General features: G+C 47.0%; 1 protein-coding gene across 3 annotated transcripts in view; it reads right to left on the bottom strand.

Moving 5' to 3' along the window:
• Positions 1–26,926, bottom strand: part of SCAP (SREBF chaperone) — an 80,662-nt gene that overhangs the window by 4,454 nt on the left and 49,282 nt on the right. For 2 of the 3 annotated variants that reach the window (XM_046653434.1, XM_046653444.1), the window contains exons 3-16: positions 18,924–19,053; positions 9,901–10,058; positions 8,842–9,062; positions 8,553–8,658; positions 7,735–7,907; positions 7,203–7,329; positions 5,623–5,735; positions 4,417–4,511; positions 2,879–2,977; positions 2,498–2,716; positions 1,283–1,659; positions 553–741; positions 279–480; positions 76–191 (exon numbers count right to left, since the gene is read on the bottom strand). In XM_046653434.1, the coding sequence (XP_046509390.1) occupies positions 76–191; positions 279–480; positions 553–741; positions 1,283–1,659; positions 2,498–2,716; positions 2,879–2,977; positions 4,417–4,511; positions 5,623–5,735; positions 7,203–7,329; positions 7,735–7,907; positions 8,553–8,658; positions 8,842–9,062; positions 9,901–10,058; positions 18,924–19,053 (2,325 nt within the window). The remainder of the gene's footprint in view (positions 1–75; positions 192–278; positions 481–552; positions 742–1,282; positions 1,660–2,497; positions 2,717–2,878; positions 2,978–4,416; positions 4,512–5,622; positions 5,736–7,202; positions 7,330–7,734; positions 7,908–8,552; positions 8,659–8,841; positions 9,063–9,900; positions 10,059–18,923; positions 19,054–26,926) is intronic. The other variant, XM_046653453.1, reaches the window with a different exon arrangement.

Genomic DNA, 26,926 nt, shown 5'->3' with positions numbered 1-26,926 from the left:
AGGGGATGGCAGGGAATGGTAGGAGTGGGAGGTGGGGCAGGAGACGGGGACAGGGCATGGAAGGGTGGCACCTACCCCGGGCGTGGGATGCGTGTGAGGCAGTCCCCAGTCTGTGCATCCCATACGCAGACGTGGCCTGCCAGGCAACAGCTCACCAGCAGCATGCCATCGCTGGCCAGACATTCAATGTCCTGTGGGCGTGTGACACGAAACATGAGCACTGGCGTCAGCATGGTCCAGGGCCCCAGGCGCCACCACAGCCCCCAGGCCACACTCACCATGAGGTGACCACGCAGCACCAGGGGCACAATCTCGGTCTCAGGCGGTGCATAGCCATAGTCGTCACAGGGCAAGTCCCCACGCCGCCGACGGCCGGGCCCACCACCAGGCTGCCCATAATTGCGTGGGCAGAGCACGCGGTAAAGGCAGAGCAGCAGGAGCACGAGGATGATGCCTGCAGCCAGGCCGAGCGCCGCCACCCTGTGCCAGGTGGGATGGTGGTGAGGCATGCCCTGGCCCTCCCACCGCCACCCCCTCCCCCAGGGGCCTTACTTGTACAGAGTGATGTCTCCGTGGGCCTGCACCACACCTGGCCCCTTGGGGCTGGCCTCCCAGAGCCCACCCGGCCCAGGCTGTGGCGGGGGCCAGGCACTGCGGCCGTCCTGAGGATGCCGCCCCTCCAGGGCCTCCCTCGGGTTCAGGTGGAGTGTGACCGGAATCACAGGCAGCAGGCTGATGTACCTGGGACCGGGCAGGTGGGCAGCCTCAGTGGGGATGCCCTCAGAAGGGTCCCTCCTGCTGCTGCCCCAGTCCACTCCCTACTCTCCATGCAGGACTCAGCTGGAGCTGCCAGATTCCGAGACCACCACCCTCTCAGTACAGTCTTCTCAGCATGGGTGGTGGGCCCCTCCCCAACCCAGCTCTGGTACCCCAACCTTGTTTTGTCACAGACACCAGCACCCAAGCAGCCATCACTGCAGTGTGGGCTGTCTCCATCACCCATCCTGGCACAGAGTGGGCAGCAGCAAGTGGGTGGATCTCATTCTGGCCAAGGCGCTGGCCGCAACCCAAGACTCCCCAGAGCAGGGCCCAGGGCCACTGTCTTAGGTTGTGGCTGCCTGGAGCACTGGTTCCTACTTCACAACCTTATGGGTATTTAATTATTTGAAAGGAAACAGACTTCCAAGCAGTGGGTCTCCCGCCTGAGGGGGAAGGAATGCTCTGGAGACGGTGAGGTGACACCACCAAGTGAAGAGGTGACTACTGGTACAGCGCAACTCACCTCTTTGCCAGTGTGATGTTGTAATAGCTGAAGAGTGTCGGCCAGTGGCGGAAGGACAATTTCCTCCAAAGTTCCTCATCCTCAGGCCCCCAGGTTACCTCTGGGACTGGGCTATCATGGATGCCCTCTGTTGGACCCCCAGGCTCGGGTGGCTCTCTTGGCAATGTCTGGTTCTCAGGTAACTTAGGGGCATCAGGTGGGAAGATGGAAAATGCAGGGTCCGGGTGGCTGGCAGGCAGCACGCCACTAGGCACAGGCATCGGAGTGAGGGCGCCCTCGCCCAGTGGGCTCTGTTCCGTCACCTGGGCAGCAAGGTAGGTGCGTAGCCCTGCTGGGTCTGTGTACACCAGGATGCCGATCCAGACAACAGTGCCAGCCTGCAGTGGGGCATTGGGCGCTCAGCGGGGCCTCTGGGAGGAACAGGCAGCCCCACGGCACAGCAGCCTTGGCCCTCATGCTAGGAGGAGGCAGCACGGGGACCTCAGGCCTGGGGGTGGGGAGAGGACACAGGCCCCTATCTGTCCTTCCCTTCTGCCCACCCCAAGTCATCCCACTATGACCCGAGGCCAGTTGTCATTGGAGGGACCTAGTGTCCTTTCCATGATCAGGGTTTGAGTTTCTTAGCCTGGAAATACAGAGCAGCACCCTGGAGTTTGACAGAGAATTTCTCTATCCCTAACGCCCATCTCAGCTGGGGCCAGAAAGCTGCTGCCATTCCCACAGTCAGCATGGCCAGAGGGACCAGCTGCCTGACTACTCCAGAGACACCCACAGGTCCCAGTCTTCAGAGGGCCTCAGCCTTGCTCCCCTCTCACTTCAACTCCTTGGGAGAGGCACTGGTGGCCAGCAGCCAGTCCAGCAGGTGAATTATTTTGCCCAGCATTTTCTGATGCCTGTACATGTAGCAGCTGATGAACCCTGACTCAGGGAACCATGGTGGTTCCACCCCAGAGCAGCCCGTCTAGAAGGTTTCTATCCTGGGTCATCTTGGGGAGATGATGACTCCTCAACGTGACGACCCCAGGGCTGCTTCTCCCAGAAGTAGGTTTACCATCTCAAGGCAGGGTGGTATGGTGGGCAGCTTCCCAAAGCCAGGCTTCAAGAGGCCACAGGGCCTGAGGAGCAGCGCCCTCTCCAAGGCATAGTGTCAAATTCAAGAGAGAATTGAGCACTGGCCCTCAGAGGAGGGCAGGGCAGGGCAGGGCAGGCAGGTACCATGATGAGGCGCTGAGCCAGGCGGGTGCGGGCCAGGAAGTAGACGACACGCAGCCTCTTGGGGAGCCGCAGGTTTCGGAAGGAGGATGGCTGCAGTGTGATGGTGTGGGGTGTGGATGGCCGCACAGCCAGTTGCCGTTCGAAGCGTGCTGGCCGTCCCACTGGCTTCGCTGGGGGCAGGCAGGCCTCAGGGGGCAGGCGCTTGTTCAGGTCGGCTAGCTGTTGGGGGTGCAGTGGTCAGGACCCGAGGCTGCCGTCCAGAGGCTGCCCACACGGGGCTACTGTCCCTGCCCAAGTTCTGTACCTCTCTCACCCAAGATCCCCTGAGCACAGCCAGGGCTGAGGAGGAGGTGGATGGGGCAGGGCTCAGCCCACTCCTACCTCCATCCTGCGAATGTCAATGGACAGGACAGTGGTGAAAAACAGCATCTGAAGGAAGAAGTCAGACACCAGGCCCACGACAGCAAAGAGACAGAACTCCTGGAATTAGAGCAGATAAGGGGACACCATGACCTCATGGCCTAGCACCCTAGAGAAGCAGTTCCCTCCCTGCCTGTGGGCACCTCAGAATCTGCAGGGCAGTGGCAGGCGGGGCACAGCAGAGATAAAGAAAAGAGATACTAGTAGTTCTGAATCTGGGAGTGGCCAAGGAGAAACAGTGCCAGCGGCTCCCTCCCTCCCTCCCCACCAGGGGGCAGCAGAGACCTCCTCACACCTTTATTCAGAGAAGGCTGAAGGGTGGGTGCTCTCCCTGAATCTCCTGATCCCCCGAGAGAGGGGGGCCTGCTCCAACTTGGAAAGCTCTGAGCTGCATCAGCCTGCCACCCAAAAGGCCCTCCCTCACTGAGCCCCTGGACCTGCTCAACTGCGATGGACCACCACCTACCCAGAGCCCAGGGATGACCTGATTTTGGGGCTCTCAGAAAAGTCCCTGGCCAGAGATGGCACTGGACCAACGAAGCAGGGGAGAGGGGGCGGGAGGGAATTAATTCTGCCCTAAAACTGAAAAACGGTGGTCCCTTTGCTCCCCGAGCTCTGTTGATAGATGGAATTTTCGCAGATTTAAGTTTCCCTCCCCTGCCCTTGTTTGAGACTTCTGGCGCATCACCACAGCTTTTACTCAAATCTGGGGTAAGATGAAGGATCTAGCACATGATGGCGTAGTAGTCATGATGGCTCTAATATCCCAAGACTGCACCATGGCCTGCAGATGCCCTCTGGGACATCTGGGGGAAAAGCCTGGAGCCCTTATGCTCTCCACTCATCTCACTCCTCAGCAGGCCTGCCAGCCCTGGGAGAGGAGGAAGGAGGAGATGATGCATCACCCCCTTCGAGCAGCTCCTTCCAGAATGGTCAGCAACAGTCTGGGCTTCCAACTCCACCTCCACCTCTGCTCACAGTTGAGTGAGGGCACTCTGCAAGAACAGGGGCCACTCTGGGCAATGGGGAGTGGCCCTCCTACAGGGAAGCCATGTGTCTGGAAGCTGCAGCTGTGGGTCAGGACTAGTGCCAGGAAAGACAGGACCAGTTCAGGGGCCCCACAGTGTTTCTGCCTGAGAAACAGGAAACTAGGTCTGACTGCAACTGCACAGCCAGCCACCAGCCTCCACTGAGCCCACCAAGCCCCCTCCTGCCACTTGGCTGAATGAGAGAGCATAAGAGGACAAGGTCAAAGGCAGAGCCTGATGGGCTGGGAGCTCAATCCCATAACCCAGCCAGGGCTTACTAAGTATTTCTGCTCAACCAGGCATGCCAGGAACACCTTATGCATGTTAACAACCATCTTGGCAGCAAAGAGGTCCCGTCTCATAGACAAGGGAGTCTGCATTGAGAGGGGTGCACCCTGTGCATGGCTGCACAGCTGGGGAACCCAGCAGGTGGTTCCACGCTCACCCAAGTGGCAGGCCTTGGGGCCTTACCTGGATAGCGGGCACTAGGGTGAAGTAGCCAATGAGAATAATGCCCAGCTCTGTGGCCATGTTCTTCATGATGGACCAGCTCTCGCTGCTTAGGCCTGCAGAGGACAAGAGGACCATTGGGCCAATACATAACCTTTGTCTGCACACAACCTTGTGGTCCTCAGAGGATGGAGGCATGGGGAGGGTGCCCAGCCTTCTGAGGCAACTATTCTACAAAAGTGCCCAATCCTCAGGACTGCCAATGCCTGGGTTCCAAGGTGCTGCCATCACTGCACAGCTGCTGCAGGTAAGAGGGGTCTTGGAGGGTACAGGGGAGAGCTATAACCATCAAAGGAAGGGAGAAGCAGATGCTGAGATGAGCAAACCCAAGACGAAAGCCAACTGTTACCCACTCTGGCACATCCAGCCTCCACATGCTGTCCTTGTCTCGTCTGCATAGGGACAGCATGAGTGTGTCTACCTGCCACGTGGCAGAAGGGCTCTGGGGACGGAAGAGCTAGCTGTGTTCTTCCACAAGCCCCTCCCCACGGCAAGTCCCTGGGCCTCATGCTATCACATGGTCGCATGCGTAAGGCTCTGAGCACCCAGGGGGTAGGGGCCATTTCCCCTCATCTCCTCAGAACTCCACATCTAGCACAGGGCCCAGCCTCTCACAGAAGCTCACAAAGGTTCGCCAAATGAATGAACAGCCTGTCTCCAGCTCCTTTCCCACAGATAATGGGGTTAGGTGGAAGAGGTACAAGAGTTCAGACCTCCAGGCCTAGGCTCTTTGTTCTCACTTTCCCCAGAACCCCAGCTCCCCAGCTCCTGCCACTGAGGCCACAGGGGCTTTTCTGGTAGCTGTGGAGGTAGCATCTCTGAAGTGACCAGCCCCATGGGCCTGGGCCTAGTGTAGTGGAGTGAGGCAAAAAGAGAAAACACCAGGTGCCAGCCTGGATGAAGGGCCACCAAACACCAAGCCCCATAGCAGAGTCCGGTTTGCTTTCTTACTGACACATGAACCAGGACAAAGTATAGTCCAGTGACTCCATGGTTCCTCGGGGCATGTGCTAACAAGCTGCTAGGGCCTGGTGGCCCACTCCATATTATGTGAGAGGCCAGAGCAATGGAGGCCATATTATGCTGGGGGTCCCTGTTTCCTCAGCAGGAGGAAGCATAAAACGGGCCCCTCCCCCGCCCCATCCTCCTGACTCCCCACTATATTACCTTGGGCGATGCGCAGCTTCACCTCGAGGTCCACTGGGGTTGAGACCACGGACTTGGTGAGCACCAACACGTTCTCTAACCCAATAACCACCACAAGGTAGGGGAAAATTTCGCTGGGGAAGAGAGGGAGAGGGTGAGGACGGCACTGAGGGCCCCCAACACACAGCTGGTTCTCAACAGGTCTGGGCCCTGGAGAGGCTGTGGGGTTTGCAGCCTGTAGTGGAGGCTGCTGAGCGACTCCCACAAGCACAGGGCAGAATCCCCACCCTCCCCACTCACACCCAACAGGGCCTCTGTCTACAGTAGCTCTCAGCTTGCAGAGAGGCTTCAAAGCCTTGCCAAGTGGCCAGCAACCGTCCCCATCTCCATCTATCCAGCACAGTGGAGGGAGGACCAGAGGAGGCCCCCCTGCCACCCAGCTGCAAGAGCACACCTCTCCCTGCCCTTCGCACAGCAGACTCTGCCGGCCAGAGGAAAAGACCATGGCCAAGACCCTTCAGCAGCACTCCAGGCCAAGCCATCAGGACTAAACAGAAGGGGGATGAGATGAGCCAAAGCAGTACTCGCCTCTGGAAAAGATGTGTTTGAAGAACTGTTCCTAAAGAAAACTCTACTAGCTACCCAAGACCACAGGCTCACACTACTAGTAAACAGACTATGAGATAAGTCTATGCACAAGGAACGCCAGCCAAGGACACCTCACCAGGATCTCCGCTGTGGAGCAGTGCAAATGAGGGCTCGGAGATGGGCACAGCAGACAGCTACGGGGGGAGGGGTGTTTAGCACTGCGAGGTTCAGGAGAAGCAGCAGGTGTTCTATGAGCAATGAAAGTAAGAGAAAACACAAAACTGCTGTTCCTGCAACCAGCCTGACAATCCAAGGTAGGGCACAGGCCAATCGGCTAGTAACCACTAATGGACAGACAGGTGGGGCCTAGTCAAAGTCAAGGAGACCAAGGCCTGAGGACAAATCCAGGAAAGGGCTTCCAGCCCAAGATTCAGAGAGAAATGGCAAGAGAAAGCAAACATCAATGGAGAAGTGACAAATCAGAGTGTGCTTGTATCTTTTAAAAAGCTTACTCTAAAATGATCTATTAGGCATTTAAATATTTTAATAGTGAAAAAAGAAATGTACCTTCTATCTCACACCCATTTATAGCTTAAGCCATCAAGGAGCAGTATGCATGTGTATATATAACACATAAACACAACCATATACATACTTACCTATACACATATAAGCAATATACTTATATACATAAGCCCCATATATATATACATAAACACACACTTATACACACATAAGTACATACCCTATATATAAACACACATATACACACAAATGTATATTATACATACATATAAATATACTATACATATATACGTATGAATATACTATACATATACATGTACAAACCAGGTAAACTAAAGAGGAAAAAAAATGTACCTCTTAAATGTCAAAATAACAATGTGAAGATATGAGGTAACAGCAAGTGTCCAGTCCAAGGTAGGCGCAGAGATGAAAGGCTCTCTGGCCTGAGGGCCCACCCTGTGGCCCAGTGGAGCCTGTTGGGGACCTACCCGCCATTGAGGGTGGGCGTCAGGCCAAAGAGTGTGCAGAGCCCCACAGACATGAGCAGTGAGCTGAGCACGGTGACCACGGCAGCCAGAGCCAGCCCCCACTTGGACTTGACCATGTCGATCTTGCCTGGAGGGCAGAGAGGACACATCAGGGCAGCATCTCCCCCAGACCCTGGCATACAGACCCTTCTTAACTGAGCTCCTAGGAGGAGAGTGTGCCCTGACAATCGAGGAAGGGAAGGACCCTGGTTTAACCAAAGAAAAGGATGGCCATGTACACTTCCCAGTCCCAGGGGCATAGTGTGTCTTTTGGGAATCCTAACCCAGGAAGGATCTTTCTTTGAGAAGCGAGAGGAGCCGTGGACCCATCCAAGCCCCTGAGACTCTGCTGGGGGATGAAGCCCTGGCTTTTGTGACCACCAGGCATGTTCTACATCTCTGCCCAAGCCACCTCCAGAGGCAGGAAAGTGGCTGATCTGGAAATGCCCATTTAGCTTGCAGAAAGCCCCCAGACTCTTTGCCATGGACTTACGCGTGGAGAAGTAGATGTAGGCAAACAAGATGATGTAGGTGGTCACAAGGGGGATGAGCTCAGCAATTCCAATTTCCTCCTTGAAGTGCACGTGGACCAGGCTCTCTGCCCGAAGGCTGCAGTTGGGGCTGGGGTGCAGGAGCATCAGGCGGGTCCGCAGGCTGCTCAGGAACCTGGTCATGGAGCAGGGTGGGGTAGATGGACTGTTCCTCATGGTCCAGAGGACAAAGATAATCCTTGGAAGGAGGGCCCATCAGGGATTCCCTCCTCCCCCTGTGTCAGAGGGAGCCTCTCCGTGGTGTCTAAGCTTCCCTGCAGTTTCCAGGGGTGTTGGAAGAATTATAAAGTTGGCCAAATTGTCTCAGGAGCTCCCCCTGCTCCTTCCTCAGCACCCCTTTCCCGACCTATCACACCACTCCGACTGCCAAAGGCCCAGGAAAGCCAACTGGAGGCATCTCAAGTGCCCTCACTCTTGCTGGGGAGCTGCCTACAGCACTCTGTTGGGAAAGACTCTGAGGCCACCGGGGCCTCAGCAGTAGCCAGCTGGGGACCCCTGCCATAGGCTCAACAGAGACTAGTGGAGGCACCAAGGCACTGAATTTGCCAGCCCTGCCTTAGTCCCTTATTCTTAACTAGCTATCAGGTCATCCTCAAGCAAATCTGAACAGATAGCATCCTTCATTCCAAGGGGTATAAAGACGAGGACTGAAAACTTCCCAGGGGACAATCTGGACACTCCAACCAGAACAGGGACCACTCAAAGTCCCAAGTCATTCCACAGCCCAGTCAGGAGGAGCCCCAAGAGCTGAAGGCCTTACTTGGCATGGTAGCGCTGGAAGACCAGGGTAATGGTGTATGAGACCATCCTCTTCCTAGTATAGAGGCTCACCCCACTGTACTTCCCAGGAACACCAAACAGCAAGTCTGCAGACAGAAATCAGCAGGTACTGACAAAAGAACGGCAGCCACTGTAAAGCCACCAAGAACCCATCCCCACCTCTACCCCTGGAAACAAGGGGTAACCCCTGATCTGCCAAAGCACCCATCAAAGAGGACACGGCAACTGACGCATCTCACGGGTCTTCAAGGAACCCGTCCTGGGGGTACCTTTGAGCGTGGCTGAGGTCTGCAGGGTTTTCGGCTCGTGCTGATGGATGGTCCTGATGATGTCAGGATCAGCATGGAAGCGTTCCCGGTCATTCTGCCAGAAGTTCCCAGGGGATAGCAGCAGGCATCCATGCTCAGGGAGTAGGTTCTGGAGCTTCCTAAGGCCTGGCAGTAGGTCGGTCACTTGCAGGCACACGTCCTCCAGGCTCCTGGTCCCAGAGCTGTGCAGGAGACAGGATGAGGCACCCACTGTGTCTGCCAGCCCAGGGAAGGCCCACTGTACTTACAGGGTACCCTCTGTCATCAGGTTCCCAGATGCCTGGTATCTCAAAGAGCTTGAGGATTAGGGCAGCAGGGGAAAGTTCTTCCAGATGGTCAACAACCAAACCATGTGGCTATCTGATCTCCAAAGCACATCCAGAGCCTAATGCCAGTCATCTCTGAGAGAAGCAAGTTCTGGGAGTATGCACAGCCCCACCTATTAAAACACCTTGGCTAATTCAGTAGGCAGAGGGGATAGGATAAAAACTAGGGGCTTCATTTCATTCACCAAAATGCCTGTCAAAATACCTTAGGCTAACTAAAACCCAGGGGGTGAGCAGCCTATGAAGCCAGCATGCTCAAGGTCTACTATTGGGATGGGGAGACCACTTGGCTTGGGGCTTCAGAAGCATATCCCCAGGTAGAGCATGCTTCTCGTCAGCACAGCCAACACCAATACATTCACATCTTATAACCCCTAGGCAGTAAGCCATCTGAGGCACGTCAACCAGTTCTCAGTCAGCTCATCACAGGGTCAGCCCAGTGGATACCTACTCTGTCTGAGATCTGAGGACAAAGCTCAGGGCTCTATCTGAGCCATCTGCAGAGGTCAACAGGGAACGCAGCTGCAGCAGACACAAAAGGATGCTGGGAAATGCAAAGCTGGCTCACCCATCATCCTTCTCACTTGCTCAATTTCTGCAGAGCTGGCTGGCTCAATGGAGTTACACTGAGAACTGTACCCTCCCTTCAGTACAGAACAGGATTCAGGGAGGCTGGAGCCCCTGAGAGGAATACCTTTCTCTGAGCACATGGTTCCGGATCTCCTCCACCAGCTGGAATGCCCGGGACAAAGGTGAGCGGAACACATCTACTGCCAGGAGGTTCTTATGCCAAGGAGACACTGAAGACTTCACAAATATCTGCTGGATATAAGCCACCGGGGCACCCACATACTGCAGAAGAAATGGGGGAGGGTAGAAAGGTCAGCTCAGCACAGGAGAGAGAAACATGGGTCCATATTCAGTAAGAATTTACTGAGCATCTATGATGGGCAAAGCACTGAGGGGGCCACAGAGACAGGCCTTCAAAAATGAAGATGTCTACAAATGGTGTTCCATAAATGGGCTTTTTACCATTTATGAACCACTTAGGAAGTGGTTTCCCAACAGAGCAGAGGTCAGCCAACTATGGTCCACAAGCCAAATCGAGCCTGAGACCTATTATTCTAAATAACGTTCCACTGGAATACAGTCATGCCCACTCCATTCTGTACTGCCCATGGCTACTTTCACACAGCAGCAGCAGAAGTGAGTGTTCATGAAAGACAATGTGACCCACAATGCCTTAAACATTTACCATCCAGCCCGTTATGGAAAATGTATGCCGACCTTGCAATAGACCATAAGCTCCCAAAAGGGTGTAGCCTGTCTTACTGATCCTGGTTTTGCCACTTGCAGGTCAGCGGTTTTGGAAGAACAAAAGACCCAGTTTTAAATCCCAACTCTCCAATATGGCCAAGGAAATGTTTCTGACTTCTCTAGATTCCAATGTTCTAATCGTGAAAGGGGGATAACGACCCTGCAGCATCAAGAAGATGCATACACACACTGACATATACACACATATGTATATAAATGGCATATGCAGAGATTAAGTATTAGTGGAAATATTAGCAATAAACAGTTGTGGCACATCACTTCATTGACTGCTATGACAGTCCTAGGAGAAGCAAGGTGATTGCCTAGGGTTTCCTGACTTGAGCAGAGTGGTGTGAGGATTCAAACCCAGGTCACTTACTGAACACTTTTCTCACTAGAACCTGCCATCTACCCTTAAAGAGCTAAAAACAGGCCCTTAAGTGACTAAACGTTCATACGTGTAACAGGTGAACAGTAACTCCCAGTGATGGATGCGGATGTCAGGGAGCAGCCCCCAAACAAGGTACTAGATTAGCTATGGCAGGGTTAGGGTCAGCAGAGGAGCTGAGTGGTGCCATGAGGTAGGGAAGAATTGGTGAGAGACGGGCAGGGAGGGCATCTGAGGAGCAACAGACACTGAGAGCACAGCCAGCCTGAACAGCACAAAGCAGGCCTGTCAGAAATAACAGCTAAAATGAGAGGTGGCTAGGATGATGCCTGACTGAGCTGTCTGGATTTCCATCAGCTGGCAAAGAAAAGCCCTGAGCATCTCCGAGATGGAGGGGAGACCCGACAAAAGCAGTGCTCTGGAAGACTACTCAGGAGTCATAGTATCATCCAACTAGAGACAGGGAAAGGCTGCCCAGAGCCGTGACATGCTGTGAAGTGCAGACTGGAGGAAGCTGGGCCTGGCTGAGGGATGGGGGGCTGTCTCCATGCCTGTTCCGTGATCAGGAACTCCAAAGAGCAGGTGCACAGAGGAAAGGAAGGCCTTTTAGCCACTCAGTGAGGCAGTACTCCAGGTTATCACACAAGCAAGCATCAAGACGCTGAACACACACAGCAAGGTAGGGCGTCCTGGGCCCCTGGGCACAAAGGAACAACCCAGAGCAACAATCTGAGCCTTTGTGACGTTTCCGTTTATAAAGCCATCTCTTAGCGAAGGCTCTGGGGACAGAAGGCCTCACCCACTTTGTCTTCTGCACCAGGCTCAGCCCACTGGAAGCTGCCAGGAGGCATAGAGGTACCTGGAGAGAGCTGTCTACCACAGACTCTGATCTGAACAGCACTTCATCGACTCAACACATCACACAGGCCTGAGTGGGGGAGGAGTCATCCAGAGACCAACTGCTCTACAATGAACCATTCCCAGGGCAATCATCCTAAAGCCCTGTGAAGGACATCACACATCACATAGAGGCAGCATAGCTCCATGGAGCCTCCAGCCCTGGGCTTGTTCTCATTTGGCACAAGACTGTGATTCTGCATATACCACCTCCTCTGCCCACTGCCCTTCTCAGACCCCCCACCTCAGGCCCACTGAGCCTGTCCAAATGAACCCTTAGTCAGTTTCCAGGTAGGACAACTCCTTGGCCCTCCAGTCCATCTCTGGCCCCCTTCCCACCCTGGCACCTTCTCCCCAGCCAGGACCGTGCGGGCCACCATTTCAACAAAGTACTAATTAACATACTTCAGACCCAGAGGTCTCTTCCTGGGCTCTAGGGATGGCTGGCTTCAGGAGCTCTATGAGCATGCTGCTCCCCAAATTTATTCAAATTTCTGCTTGGAAGTAAATATTTTATTATTACCATCATCATTTTTAGGGAAGAAGATCCACAGCTTTCATCATATTTTCATAGGAATATGTAACCCCTTCACCCAAGACATCTCTTTCTCCTCTGACCTTCCACCAATCCTGGGCAAAATCCACTGCTCGTTTGTTTTCATACCTTGGCTGGTAAGCCTTACCAGACAAAAACTATGGAGAAATGAGCCTACTGTACAGTTGTGCTCTCCAGCCTTAGCTGGGCCTCCCTCTGCTGGCCGGCTCTTGATTCATTCTCACTGACTTCCAAATGAACTTTCCAAGCAGCTATTCCACATCTTTCTAACTCTTTCAAGATCTTGGTCTAGTCATTTAATATGATTCTACCAAACTCATCATCCAATGTATGGGCATCATACAATGCCTCAACCTCCCTCTTCTGGGCATCAAAATTCTCTTGTGGTGGTTTATTCAACAGGCATTGGGCTAACTCTTGTCATCACTATCTTAGTTTGAGTTTCCCCAATAGCAGACCCTAAGACAAGTAGTTTCTTTGGGATGTGAAGGAAACTCAGTGGGGGGGAATAGGGACAGGAGCAAAGAAGGGAAGACAGCCAACAAGGGTGTGTTACTGAGCATGTGACCTCTGTGGATAACTGGATTGAGCTGAGTTATCCCACCTAAGGGATTATAGAGCTGAGGTACTACATACCAACTCGTGCAGTTACTGGTTGAGGGCTGCTCTTAGAAGGCGTAAATTCTCCAGCACTTCAGCCCTTCTATACCAGAGATCCTTTGACAAATAAGATGAAGATGCTGGTGGCTGGAAAGTAGGCAGGTAGACACTAAAATGGTACCTGGGGATGTGGGCAGAGCCCACCACTCACTGTGCTGGGCCCTATCATAATCCCTATTTGGTATTCAAGTGAGAAACAGACATGGAAACAGAGACGACATGTGGTATCCAAAGCAGGTAACTCAGGAAGTACAGGGCCCAGTGGAGTCCAGATGCCCCAGGGCACAAAGGGAACACTCCTCATTACAGGGAGGCCGTGGTAGGCAGCCTTCTAACATGGCCAAATAATCCCCACCTCCTGGTGCTCATGCCCACATATAACCCCCTTGAGAGTGGGCTGGACCTAGTAACTTGCTTTTGACAAAGAGCAGAAGTGACGTCATTTCTGAGATTAGGTTACAAAAGACTATGACCCTTGAGAACATTATACTAATTGAAATAAGCCAGTCACAAAAAAACAAATACTGTATGATTCCATTTACTGAGGTACCTAAAGAAGCCAAACTCAGAGACAGAAAGTATAATGGTGGTTAGCAGAGGCTGAGGGAGGAGGAATGAAGAGTTATTCAATGGATATAGAGTTTCTGTTTTACAAGATGAAAAGAGTTACGGAGATGGATGGTGGTAACAGTTGGACAATAATGTGAATGTACTTAATACCACTGAACTGTACACTTAAAAATAGGTAAGATGGTAAATTTTATGTTGCATGTATTTTACCACACAAAAAAAAATTGGAAGGAAAAAAAGACTCCTCCTCCATTCCCCTCATTTTTGGAGCCACCACTCTGATGCAGTCAGCCATATCGCGAGCTGCTAAAGGTTCATGTGACAAGAAATTGAGGGGACTTTCAGCCACTATCCAGTGAGTCCAACAGCCTGCAAGGAACCTGCTGCCAGCGGCCGTCTCAGTGACCTCGGAAGCAGATTCTCCCCCAGTTGGGCTTTGAGATGACTGCAGCCTTGGCCAACACCTTGACTGCAGCCTGTGAGAGGCCCTGAGCTAGGGGACACAGATAAGAAAACCAAGGCTCAGAGAGATAAAAGGATTACGTCCAAGGACACACAGCTGAGAGGCAGGAGAGCCAGGATTAAAGCCCAGGGCTGCCAAATTCCCAAGCCTGTTTGTTCTCTACAGCCAACCTGCCTGGGCAGTTGTAAACCATGTGAGTTCCCACAGACAACAGGACATGGATGGAAAGGCCCAGCACAAGCAGTACAGGAGGGGAGCTGAGGTCCTGGGGACTCCTGGGGTATCTGGCCACAACCATTCACAGCATGAAGCCCCTGACCAGGGATCCTTGGAAACCCTGTGTCTAGGCTCAGATAGCCACCAGAAACACTGCAAGGCTGGCCCTGGAAGCCCAGCCAACAAGATGGACCTGCCAAGCAGGGCTTTGTGTGAAATTCAGGTTTTGTGAGGACCTGGTCTATGGGATCCAGGCCAGTGCAGAAGACCTCAGGCTTGTTTTTGTTTTGTTCTGTGTTTTAGCACAATCTTTACTTCCCATTTAGACAGAACAAGATATCCCCCCGCCCTGCTCCCAGACATGGCCATCTCAGTCTCTAAGTTTCTCCAAGTTCAATAAGACTGATCTTCTTACTACCACTTTCATCATGTCATTGCCTCTAAGGGAATAGCTTCCCACTACCTACAGAATTAAAGTTTAAACTCCACAGCCCACGATTCAACTTGGTCCTACCTACCTTATCACCAACCATGTTCCAAGAAAAATGCCTCACTTCAGAATCCCTGTCTCCTAAATAAGAATGTACTGTTTCCTTATTCAACAAAAAACCTTTCTTGAGCATCTATTATGTGCAAAACATTGAAGTAAACAAATCTGAATGAAATATGATTTCAACTGGGTCAAAATACAGAGCACAGAGGAGAAGCAGGGCACACATCTGCAAGAGAGCTGAGGAAGACTTCCTGGAGAGAGTGACATCTGAGCCGAGAAGTAAGAGACAAGGAGCGCAGGTCTGGGGCACACCAGAGGGCAGTCCAAGCACATGAACCTTTGTTCTCCTCCTTTCTGCTTTGGCCAGATCCAATCAATGACAATGGTGACAGCCACAAACTATCCGCATTTGTTGAATGCAAATGATGCACCAGGCATTGCACTAAACTTTTGCATTCTTTCACTTAATCCTATGACAACGCACGATGTAGATATAATTATCATCCCCATTTTATGAAAGCAGAAACTTTCATGAAGGCACAAAGGTGTTAAGTAACTTGCTCAAGGTCACACACCGGGGAAGTGCAAAGTCTCTACCATTTCTGCTTTGCTCTTCTCTTCCTCTGGTAAACACCTCCCTCTTCTCAGAGGGAACTGACCCCCCTAGCCTCACAAGGCCACTGATCTCAGTGACTCTAACACAGGGCGGGCCTAGCTCAGAGCACAAGGACCTGACAGAGTTGATTAGCGTCCTCTCTGGAGGACAGATAAAGGCCAACCGCAGGGTGTAGCCATGATCCCACTGGGGGAGCATTTCAGCAAAGGGGGAGAAGGAGGACTATACAGAGAGACAGTCATCTCCAGCACAGAGAATCACAATTCAATAAAAATAAAACTTCAATTCAAAATGGGCAAACATTTAAACACACATTTCATAAAGGAAGATATGCAAATACAGTATGCATTTGACATTAGTCATCTGGGAAATGCAAATTAAAACCACAATGAGATTTCTCTATACATGTATTAAAAGGCTTTAAAAAAAATCTGACAGTACCAAGAACTTCACAACACAAAGACTGAACTTTAACGTATGGAAATTTAAAAACTAATTTAGGAAGTTGATGGATATGAAAAGAATGCCACTTCACCTCCGTAATCTTCTTTCCAAAAACCCATAACCCTAGTCTAACCTAGAGAAAAACAGACAAATCGCACTTGAGGGACACTCGACAGAATACCTGACCGTACTGCTCAGAACTGTCAAGGTCATCAAAAATAAGGAAAGTTTGAGAAATTGTTGCTAAGGAAACCAGATTTTCTTAGTTTTTACCTAATGTCCTTTTTCTCTCCCCAGATCCCATGCAGGATACACTACATTCAGTTGTCATGTCTCCTGAGGCTTCTCTTGGCTATGACAGTTTCTCAGATATGGTCAGGTATTATGTAGAAAGTCCCTCAACTGTAATTCAGTTGATGTTTTTCTCATGATTAAACTTGGGTTATGGGTTTTGGGGAGGAAGACCACAGAATGTAAAGTGCCCTTCTCATCGTCTCACACATGGGTATGTTTTATCAACCTGAGGAGGTACCTGTAAGGTTCTCCACTGCAAAGTGACTGTTTCTCCCCCTCTCCTTACAGTACTCTTTGGAAGGAAGTCACTATGCACAGTCCACACTTAAGGAAGGGGAGTTACATTCCACCTCCTTGAGGGCGGAGTACCTACATAAATTATTTCAAAATTTTTTGCCCAGATTTTGTATTCTCCCCCATCCACTTATTTATTCAATCATATGGACTCAGATATTTATTTTACACTTTGGGTTATAATCCAATACTATTTTATTCATTTTGTTGCAAAAGATATTTTATTTTCCAGAATTGGCCATTGAGAGCTCTTTCAGTTGGCCCCTGAGTCCCTTTAACATATATTGTATTTATTTCAACTGACATCTCTGTCTTCTCTTCCCACCCAGACTGGGATCCCCTCAGGGGCAGTGAGGCTCTATGTGTCTTCTATGCTATCCTGCTCGACACACCGCAGACACACAATAAACATGTTAAATAAAGGAATGAACGGAGGAATGAAGGTCGCTTTGGTTCCTTCATGTGGGCAGTAGATGCATGCGCATGCTATTCTGTGCCAGGGCCTCCTTATTTTCCTTTGGAAATCATCCTCTCTCTTTCTCAGCCTGGTGAGAAAGATAACTAGGTGATGAAGCTAATCAACAAAGCACCCTCCTTGGCCATAGGATTTGGGATGGGGACAGGCAGATAACCCCACTCAGAGTCAATTGCGCACCGTCTCGTCCTCCACTGGACTGGATGTTGCAAGAACATGGGGCTGAAGCTGCTGGAGCCACTGTTAGGTGGACCAAGAGTGGAGCTGACGCAGAGCTGAAATGAACTCTTTTTGAGGCCTAAACCATGTTGTGTTTGATTCCGCCCTGCCCCTCAAGTTACATGACCCGAAAAATTCCCTTTTTGCTTACTCTAGTTGAGTTTTCTGTCCATCATAACTAAAGCAGACCTTAAAATTTCTGTATTGCTGGCCTGTATTTTCATCACGGACAGTCAATGAAGGTGAGATAACTGACCAGTGAGCTGCATGGCACCAGGTTATAGCACCAAGGCCTGGGTCTCCTTCTCAATTCTTCAGAGGATGGGGACTCCAATCAGAAAGAGAAAACAGACAATCCCCATTTCTGAGCCCTCAAATCATTTTGTATACCCACTTACCAACATCATCCCAGACCAAAGAAGGGCACTAAGGAAGTTTAAAGAGTTCACAAACAAGTAAACCCCCCTAACAGCAGTATCAGTAAACATCTGTTCTGCACCATGAGGTGCACTGAACTCCAGTAGTTACAAAACATCCAGAAACACAGACTACCTTGCTATGACCAGGAACCATTAGGTGGTAAAACTGCATCAAGAGGTTAATGAAGGTAAAAGGTTTGAACTAAGAAGGTCCCATAGTAAGCCGATGGTCAAGCTGGGACATGAAGTTACAGAACTGGTTTCCGCCCGTATTAGACCATGCTCCCTCTGACCTTGATGGACGGAGTCCCATGAAGCCTGGATTGTGTACTTCCCATTGACACCACGTGTAGTTTAACACAAACCTAACCTACTAGCTATTTCAGCAACAGTACAGCCAAGTTTATAACACGTTACCTGACCGCTACGTTACCCAAAAGCAAACGGGAAGGAATGTGCAAACACTGTCAGAGAAAAAGTGGGAGAGGAAGAGCTCTGTTCCCTGAGCTTTGGTTTTTCTCCTCAAGAACAGACGTGAAGAGTCCAGCACCAATCCATGAGACCAAAGCACAACACGTCAAGGAAGGACATTTCATCCATTACCTGGCAGGCAAAAGGTTTAGAGCCAAGCTAATCAAGCCTGTAAGATTTCCAAAACGTGAGTGCAGAGCTCCGGTGACTTATGTCCTGCACCTGAGACCCTCAACTGAAGAGACTGTTTCTTCCTCGTTTATATCAGCACTCAGCTCACAGTGTCAACTGAGAACAGCGTGGTACAGAAGAAGCAGTTGGCTTAGGGTCAGAAGACCTGGAGTTCTGCTCCAGTGTTGACCTCACATAAACTAAACATCAGGCACTTCATCACTCTGCGCCCCAGCTTAACTGTAAAAGAGATTAAAACAAAACAAACCTGTACTTTTTACCTGACTGGACTGTGAGGATAAAATAGGACCTAACAGATTTGAAAAAATTAGGTGCACGCTGCAAATATTAAACAGTGTCAGGACTCTAAAAACATTCTCTAGGGACGCTCAGTGGTTCTCATGACCACCTGGGGCAAGGAGGAGACGGCCTGTTTACCAAGGCACTTGCCAGCACCTGTGCACGGTGTGTGAGCAGCCCAGTGGATGAACCCAGACTCAGCTGGCCACAGCTACAACACAGATCTCAGTTTTTCTAGGTCAGTCACATTTCTGTGTCGCTTAATGTTTCCTTTCAAAACAGGTTATTCATTAAATGTATAACAAAATATTTTTGGTGCCTTTGTAAAGCTGTTCAAGTACATGTCTGCACCAATCAGAGGTTGACCACCCTCACTCTCACTCACAAAACCCCCGCCTCAGCCAATCTCCACCCAACCCCCAGGACTCTCCTCAGCAACACAGTGAGCACCTACCCACTCCGGCTGCTCATTAGGTTCTCGTGGTTTGTGGTCAGAAGACACAGGCGGAGGCGCGTAATCCTTCATAGGAGTGGTGAATTCCACAGGTCCTGTTCCTGGCAAAGGGAGCTTCAGCAGTGGGTAGCTGGGAGGAACAAAAAGGAGAGAAAACATAGAACATGAGAGGAGGTAAAGTCTGCACTGATAACAGCGACACGGGAACCACTGCAGTTGCACTGAATTCTCCCCACTAGGACTGTACAAATGTACAAAATACCAAAATCATAAAAATTTAGAGCTAGAAGGAAACTCTGAAGCCACCTAGATGAGAATTTTTCAAACTCATTGTTAGTCATAGAAAGCTTACAAGGAAGCCCAATTCATAAAAGAGACTGGTTGAGTACTTTTAGAAATGTAATAAAGGCAACGTGCTAAAAAAAACTTGTCAAATTAGACATAAGTAAGAAAATAATAAAAAACTGGGGGAAAAAACTATAAAAATCCAGAAGTATCCCAATTCAGATTGCTGAGCAATTGCTCCAATTTAAAGGGACAGACTACGAAAATTGTGTATAATACTTTGAGGGTGTGGTTTACACTAGACTATGCCGAACAGAAGTCAATGGCCCACCATACACAAAGGAAAAACCTTGGCCTTCCATGCAGAAAGTTGGCAACGGATGTACTTTTTATTTCAGGTCTATACGAAAACACTTTTTTTTTTAATTGAGAATTAACTTTCATATGGTACAATGCACAAATCTTAGGTATATGGTGCAATGCATTTTTGCATATGCATACACCTGTATAACCACTACCAAGATCAAGCTATAGAACATTTCTAGAACCTCAGAAGGCAGCCTTGTGCCCCAACCCAGTGAAGAGCTCCCCCCAAACCACTATTAGAACTTCTATCACGATACATGAGTTTTGCCCATTTTTGAATGGCTTATAAATGAGATCATCTGTTCCACTTGTATACTCTTGTGATTGGCTGTTTTCACTTAAATTACATCTGTTAGATTCATCCATAGTGGAGCAGGTAGCAGTAGGTCGTTCTTTTCCAAGGATATGTACTATTCCAATGAATGAATATATTACAGTGCATTTATCGATTCCACTGTAGAGGAACATGTGGCTGTTTCAAGTCTGAGCTACTAAGAATAAAGCTATTATGATCATTTTCATATATGGCTTTTGGCTGCCATAAGCACTCATTTCTGTTGGCTAGAATGAAATTTCTGGGATACAGGATATACATGTTTAGCTTTGTAGATAATACCAGTTTTCCAAAGTAGTTGTACAAATTTATGTTCCCACCAGCAGTGTGATGGGAGTTCCAACTGCTCTAAGTCCTTGCCACCTCTTGATACCATCAGTCAATTAAGTCTAATCATTTAGAGGAGGGAGTGTATCCCTCTGAGGTTTTAATGTGCAAACAGTGACGAAAACTCTTTCATATTCTTACTGGCCATTTGGATATATACCCCCTTTTGTGAAGCGCCTCTTCAACTCTTTTGATTGTTTTTTAATTGGGTCAACTCACTTTTTCTTATTGATTTATAGTTCTTTATATATTCTAGATACAAGTCCTGAGTCCTTTTTACAGCTATAAATTTCCCTCTTAGTACTACTTTCATTGCATCCCATAAATTTTGGCATATTGTGTTTTAGTTTTCATCATCTCAAGGTATTTTCTAATTTCACTTCTGACTTCTCCTTTGACCCACTGGTTGTTTTAGAACATATTGCTTAATACCCATATATCTAAATTTTCCAGTTTTCCTTCTCTTGTTGATTTTTAGTTTCATTCCACTGTGACTAGAAATGATACTCTGCATGAATTTTCAATCTTTTTAAATTTATTATGACTTGTTTGTGGCCTAATACATGGTCTAGCCTGGAGAATGTTCCATGTTCACTTGAGAAGCACGTGTATTCTGCTGCTACTGGGTGGACTGTTTCGTATATATCTGTTAGGTCTCATTTGTTTACAGTGTTGCTCAAGTCCTCCGTTTCCTTATTGACCTCGTCTGGTTGTTCTATCCATTATTGAAAGCGGAGTACTGAAGCCTCCAACTCTTACTGTAAAATTCTCTGTTTCTCATTTCAATTCTGTCTATTTTTGCTTCATATATTTTTGGGCTGTTTTTAGGCGTGTATATGTTTCTGTTATATCTTGCTAAACTGAAGCATTTATCAATATATAATGTCCTTCTTTGTCTCTTATAATCTTTTTTCCTTCTATTTTTTATTGTAAAATACACATAAAATTTATCATTTTAAAGTGTACAATTCAGTGGCATTAGGTTACAACCATCACCATTATCTATTTCCAGAACATTTTAATTACCCTAAATGGAAACCCCATGCCCAAGAATCAGTCATTCATTCCCCTTCACCCCTCCCCCAGTTCCTGAATTCACAAATATGCTTTCCATCTCTATGAATTTGCCTATTCTGGCTATTTCATACAAATGGAATCATACAATATGTGGCCTTTTGTGACTGGCTTCTTTTACTTAGCATGTTTTCAAGGTTCATCCATGATGTGGCATGTATCAGTACTTCATTCCCTTTTAATGGCTGAATAATATTCCACTATATGGATATACTATATTTTGCTTATCCACTCATCAGTTCGTGGAAATTTGGGCTGTTTCCACACCTTCTGCTTTTGTGATAGTGTTGTTATGAATGTTCCTGTACAAGGTTTTATTTAACAACCTGTTTTTAATTATTTTGGGTATGTACCTAAGAGTAGAATTTCTGGATCATGTGGTAATTCTATGTTTAACTTGCTGAGGAACCACCAAAGTGTTTTCCACAGTGGTTGTACCATTTTACACTGCCACCAGAAATATATGAGGGGTTTCAATCTCTCAATATCCTCACCAACACTTACTAATTTCTGGGGTTTTTTTTTATTAAGGTCATTCTAGTAGGTGTAAAGTGGTATCTCATTGTGGTTTTGATTTGCATTTGTATATCTTATTTGGATAAATTTCCATTCAATTCCTTTGCCCATTTTTAAAAATTATTTTATTAAGATCATAATGGTATATAACATTGTGACATTTCAGGTGTACACTGTTACGTAATATCAGTTTCTGTATAGACTACATTGCGCTCACCACCAACAGTCACCATATATATGAGCCCCTTTATCCTTTTTGCCCACCTCCCCACTCCCTTCCTCTCTGGTAATCACTAACCTGTTCTCTTTGTCCATGTGTTTGTTCATCTTCCACATACAAGTGAAATCATGCAATATTTGTCTCTGTCTGGCTTATTTCACTTAACATAAGGTCCATCCATGTTGTTGCAAATGGGATGATTTTGTCTTGTTTTATGGCTGAGTATTCAACTGTATATACACCACATCTTCTTTATCCAGTCATCAGTTGATGGGCACTTGGGTTGCTTCCACATCTAGGCTATCATGAATAATGTTGCAATGAACATAAAGGTGCATAAGTCTTTTTGAATTGTTGATTCCAAGTTCTTTGGATAAATACCCAGTAGTGGGATAGGTGGATTGTAGGATATTTCTAATTTTTTGAGAAAGCTCCTTACTGTTTTCCATAGTGGCTGCACCAGTTTGCATTCCCACCAGCAGCGTATGAGGGTTCCCTTTTCTCCAGATCCTCTCCAACATTTGTTATTTTTTCTTTTGGTGATTAGGTGATATCTCATTGTAGTCTTGATTTGCACTTCCCTAATGATCAGTGATGATGAACATCTTTTCATGTGCCTGTTTGCCATCTGTATATCTTCTCTGGAAAAATGTCAGAGAAAAAGTCTGTTCAGATCCACTGCACTTTTTTTTTTCTTTGGTGAGGAAGATTAGCCCTGAGTTAACATCTGTTTTCAAGTCTCCTCTTTTTTGCTTGAGGAAGACTGTCACTGAGCTAACATATGTGCCAATCTTCTCTATTTTGTATGTGGGACACCGCCACAGCATGGCTTGATGAGTGGTGTGTAAGTCCGCACCCGGGACCAAAACCTGCAAACCCCAGGCCGCCAAAGTAGAACGCACAAATATAACCACTATGCCACGGGACTGGCCCCCCTCTGCCCATTTTTTGATCAGGTTGGGTTTTTTTGCTGTGGAGTTATATGAGTTCTTTATATATTTTAGAGATTAACCCTTGTTGGATACATGAATTGCAAATATTTTCTCCCAGTTGGTGGGTTGTCTTTTCATTTTGCTCAAGTTTTCCTTTGCCTTGCAGAAGCTCTTTAGTCTGACGTCATCCCATTTGTTTGTTTTTTCTGTTGTTTGCCCTGCCTGAGTAGACATGGTATTTGAAAAGATGTTTCTAAGACCGATGTCAAAGAGCATACTGCCCATATTTTCTTCTAGGAGCTTTATGGTTTCACATATTACCTTCAAGTCTTTGATCCATTTTGAGTTAATTTTTGTGTGTGGTGAAAGATAATGGTCTACTTTCATTCTTTTGCATGTGGCTGTCCAGTTTTCCCAGCACCCTGTATTGAAGAGACTTTCCTTTCTCCATTGTACTTAGCTTCTTTGTCAAAGATTAGCTGTCCATAGGTGTGTAGTTTTACTCCTGGGCTTTCAGTTCTCTTCCATTGATCTGTGTGTCTCTTTGTGTGCCAGTACCATGTTGTTTTGATTCCTATAGCTTTGCAGAACATTTTGAAGTCAGGGATTGTGATGCCTCCAACTTTGTTCTTTTTTCTCAGGATTACTTTAGCTATTCAGGGTCTTTTGTTGTTCCACATAAATTTTAAGATTCTTTGTTCTATTCCTGTGACAAATGTCATTGGAATCCTGATTGGGATTGAATTCGATCTGTAGATTGCTTTAGGCAATATGCACATTTTAACTATGTTTCTTCTTCCAATCCATGTGCATAGACTATCTTTCCATTTCTTCATGTCATCTTCAATTTCTTTCAATAATGTCTTATAGTTTTCAGTGTATAGGTCTTTCACCATCTTGGTTAAATTTATTCCTAGATATTTCATTCTTTTTGTTGCAAGTGTAAATGAGATTTATTCTTGAGTTCTCTTTCTGGTAGTTTGTTATTGGAGTACAGAAATGCAACTGATTTTTGTACGTTGACTTTGTACCCTGCAACTTTGTTGTAGTTGTTGATTATTTCTAAGAGTTTTCTGATGAATTCTTTAGGGTTTTCTGTATATAGAATCATGTCATCTGCAAAGAGGGTGAGTTTCACTTCTTCACTCCCTATTTGGATTCCTTTTATTCCTTTCACTTGCCTAACTACTCTGGCCAAAACCTCCAGTATTATGTTGAATAAGAGTGGCGAGAGTGGGCACCCTTATCTTGTTCCTGTTCTCAGAGGAATGGCTTTCAGTTTTTCCCTGTTGAGTATGATGTTGGCTGTGGGTTTGTCATATATGGCCTTTATTATGTTGAGGTACTTTCCTTCTATACCCATTTTATTGAGAGTTTTTATCATATAGGGATGCTGAATCTTGTCAAATGCTTTCTCTGTATCTATTGAGATGATCATGTGGTTTTTATTCCTCATTTTGTTAACGTGGTATATCACATTGACTTGCGGATGTTGAACTATCCCTGTGTCCCTGGTATAAATCCCACTTGATCATGGTGCATGACCCTTTAATGTGTGCCATATTCAGTTTGCCAATGTTTTGTTGAAGATTTTTGCATCTATGTTCATCAGCGATATTGGCCTGAAATTTCCCTTCTTTGTCTTGTCCTTGCCTGGTTTTGGGATCAGGGTGATGTTGGCCTCACAGAATGGGTTAGGAAGTGGTCCATATTCTTCAATTTTTTGGAATAGTTTGAGAAGGATAGGTATTAAATCTTCTTTAAATGTTTGGTAGAATTCTCCAGAGAAGCCATCTGGTCCTGAACTTTTGTTTTTTGGGAGGTTTTTGATTACTGTTTCAATCTCTTTACTTGTGATTGCTCTATTCAGATTCTCTATTTCTTATTGATTCAGTTTTGGGAAGATGTATGAGCCTAAGAACTTATCCATTTCTTCTAGGTTACCCAATTTGTTGGCATTTAGTTTTTCATAGTATTCTGTTATAATCCTTTGTATTTCTGTGGTATCCATTAATTTCTCCTCTTTCATTTCTAATTTTATTTGTTTGAAGCTTCTCTCTTTTACTTAGTGAGTCTGGTGTAAGGTCTTGTCAATTTTGTTTATCTTTTCAAAGAACCAGCTCTTAGTTTCACTGATCCTTTCTACCGTTTTTTTTTTTTTTTTTTTTAATTTCTATTTCATTTATTATTTCCCTCCTTCTGCTGACTTTGGGCTTTGTTTGTTCTTTTTCTAGTTCTGTTAGGTGTAGTTTAAGATTACTTATTTGAGATTTTTCTTATTTGTTGAGATGGGCCTGTACTGCTATGAATTTCCCTTTTAGAACTGGTTTTGCTGCATCCCATAAGATTTGGTATGATGCATTTTCATTTTCGTCTCCTTTGATTTCTTCAATGATCCATTGGTTGTTCAGTAGCATGCTGTTTAGTCTCCACATATTTATGACTTTCTCAGCACTTTTCTTGCAGTTGATTTCTAGTTTCACAGCATTATGGTTGGAAAAGATGCTTCATATAATTTCAATCTTCTTAAATTTATCGAGGCTTGCCTTGTTTCCCAACATATGGTCTATCCTTGAGGATGTTTCACGTGTACTTGAGAAGAACGTGTGTTCTGCTGGTTTGGGATGGAATGTTCTTAAGTCCATCTGGTCTAGTTTTTTGTTTAATTCCACTATTTCCTTGTGTTTTTCTGTCTGGATGATCTATCCGTTGATGTAAGTGGGGTGTTAGGGTCCCCTACTAATATTGCTTTGCTGTTAATTTCTCCCTTTAGGTCTGTTACTAGTTGCTTTGTGTACTTTGGTGCTCTTGTTTTAGGTACATATATATTCATAAATGTTACGTCCTCTTGGTGGAATGTCCTTTTTATTATTATATACTGCCCCTCTTTGTCTTTTTCATCTTGAAGTCTGCTTTGTCTGATATAAGTATGGCAACACCTGCTTTCTTTTGTTTGCCATTACCTTGGAGTATTGTCTTCCATCCCTTCACTCTGAGCCTGTTTGTCTTTACAGCTGAGATGTTTCCTGGAGGCAGCATATTGTTTGGTTTTGTTTTTTAATCCATCCAGCCACTCTGTGTCTTCTGATTGGAGAATTCAATCCATTTACATTTAGAATGATTATTGATATATAAGGGCTTAATACATCCATTTCATCTCTTGTTTTCTGGTTGTTCGATACTTCCCTTGTTTCTCTTCCCTTGTATTTCTGACTGCCATTTCAGTTTGGTGACTTTACATGATGGTTTTCTCTTTATTTACCATTTGTGTCTCTGTTCTTTTTGTGTAGTGGTTACCATGAGGTTTGTATAAAAGATCTCGCAGATGAGACAGTCCATTTTCAGATAGCCTCTTATCTCCACTAGCCTAAGCAGGTTCCATGCTTTTCGTCTTCCCTTTATTATTGTTACAAATTATTCCATTTTGCATTGAGTTTGTGATTAAAATGAAATGTTTTAGTTATTTTTGATGCTTTTCTTCCCTTTATCTTTAATGTTATAATTAAGTGTTTGCTCACCTGCTCTGATAGAGAGCTGCAATTTTCTGAGTTTTGTCTATTTATCTCCTTGCTCTAAGCTTTGTAAATCCTTTCCTTTTTGTTTCAGGTATGAGGGCATTCTTGATCATTTCTTGTGTGTGTGTGTGTGTGGGGGGGGGGGGGGTTATGACGATGAACTCCCTCAGCTTTTATTTATTTGGGAGAGTTTTTATTTCTCCATCATATCTGAAGGATAGTTTTGCTGGATAGAGGATTCTTGGCTGAAAGTTTTTGTCTTTCAGTCTTTTGAATATATTATTCCACTCTCTCCGAGGCTTTATGGTTTCTGCTGAGAAACCTGCTGAAAGTCTGATAGGCATTCCTTTGTAATTATTCTCTTCTACCTTGCTGTCTTTAATATTTTTTCTTTGTCACTGACTTTTGCCAGTTTTATTAATACACGCCTTGGA

The sequence above is a fragment of the Equus quagga genome, chromosome 1, assembly GCF_021613505.1.
Source record: "Equus quagga isolate Etosha38 chromosome 1, UCLA_HA_Equagga_1.0, whole genome shotgun sequence".
NCBI classification, from domain to species: Eukaryota; Metazoa; Chordata; class Mammalia; order Perissodactyla; family Equidae; genus Equus; species Equus quagga.
The sequence above is the reverse complement of the archived record's forward strand: the minus strand, read 5'-3'. Positions and strand labels throughout refer to the sequence as shown.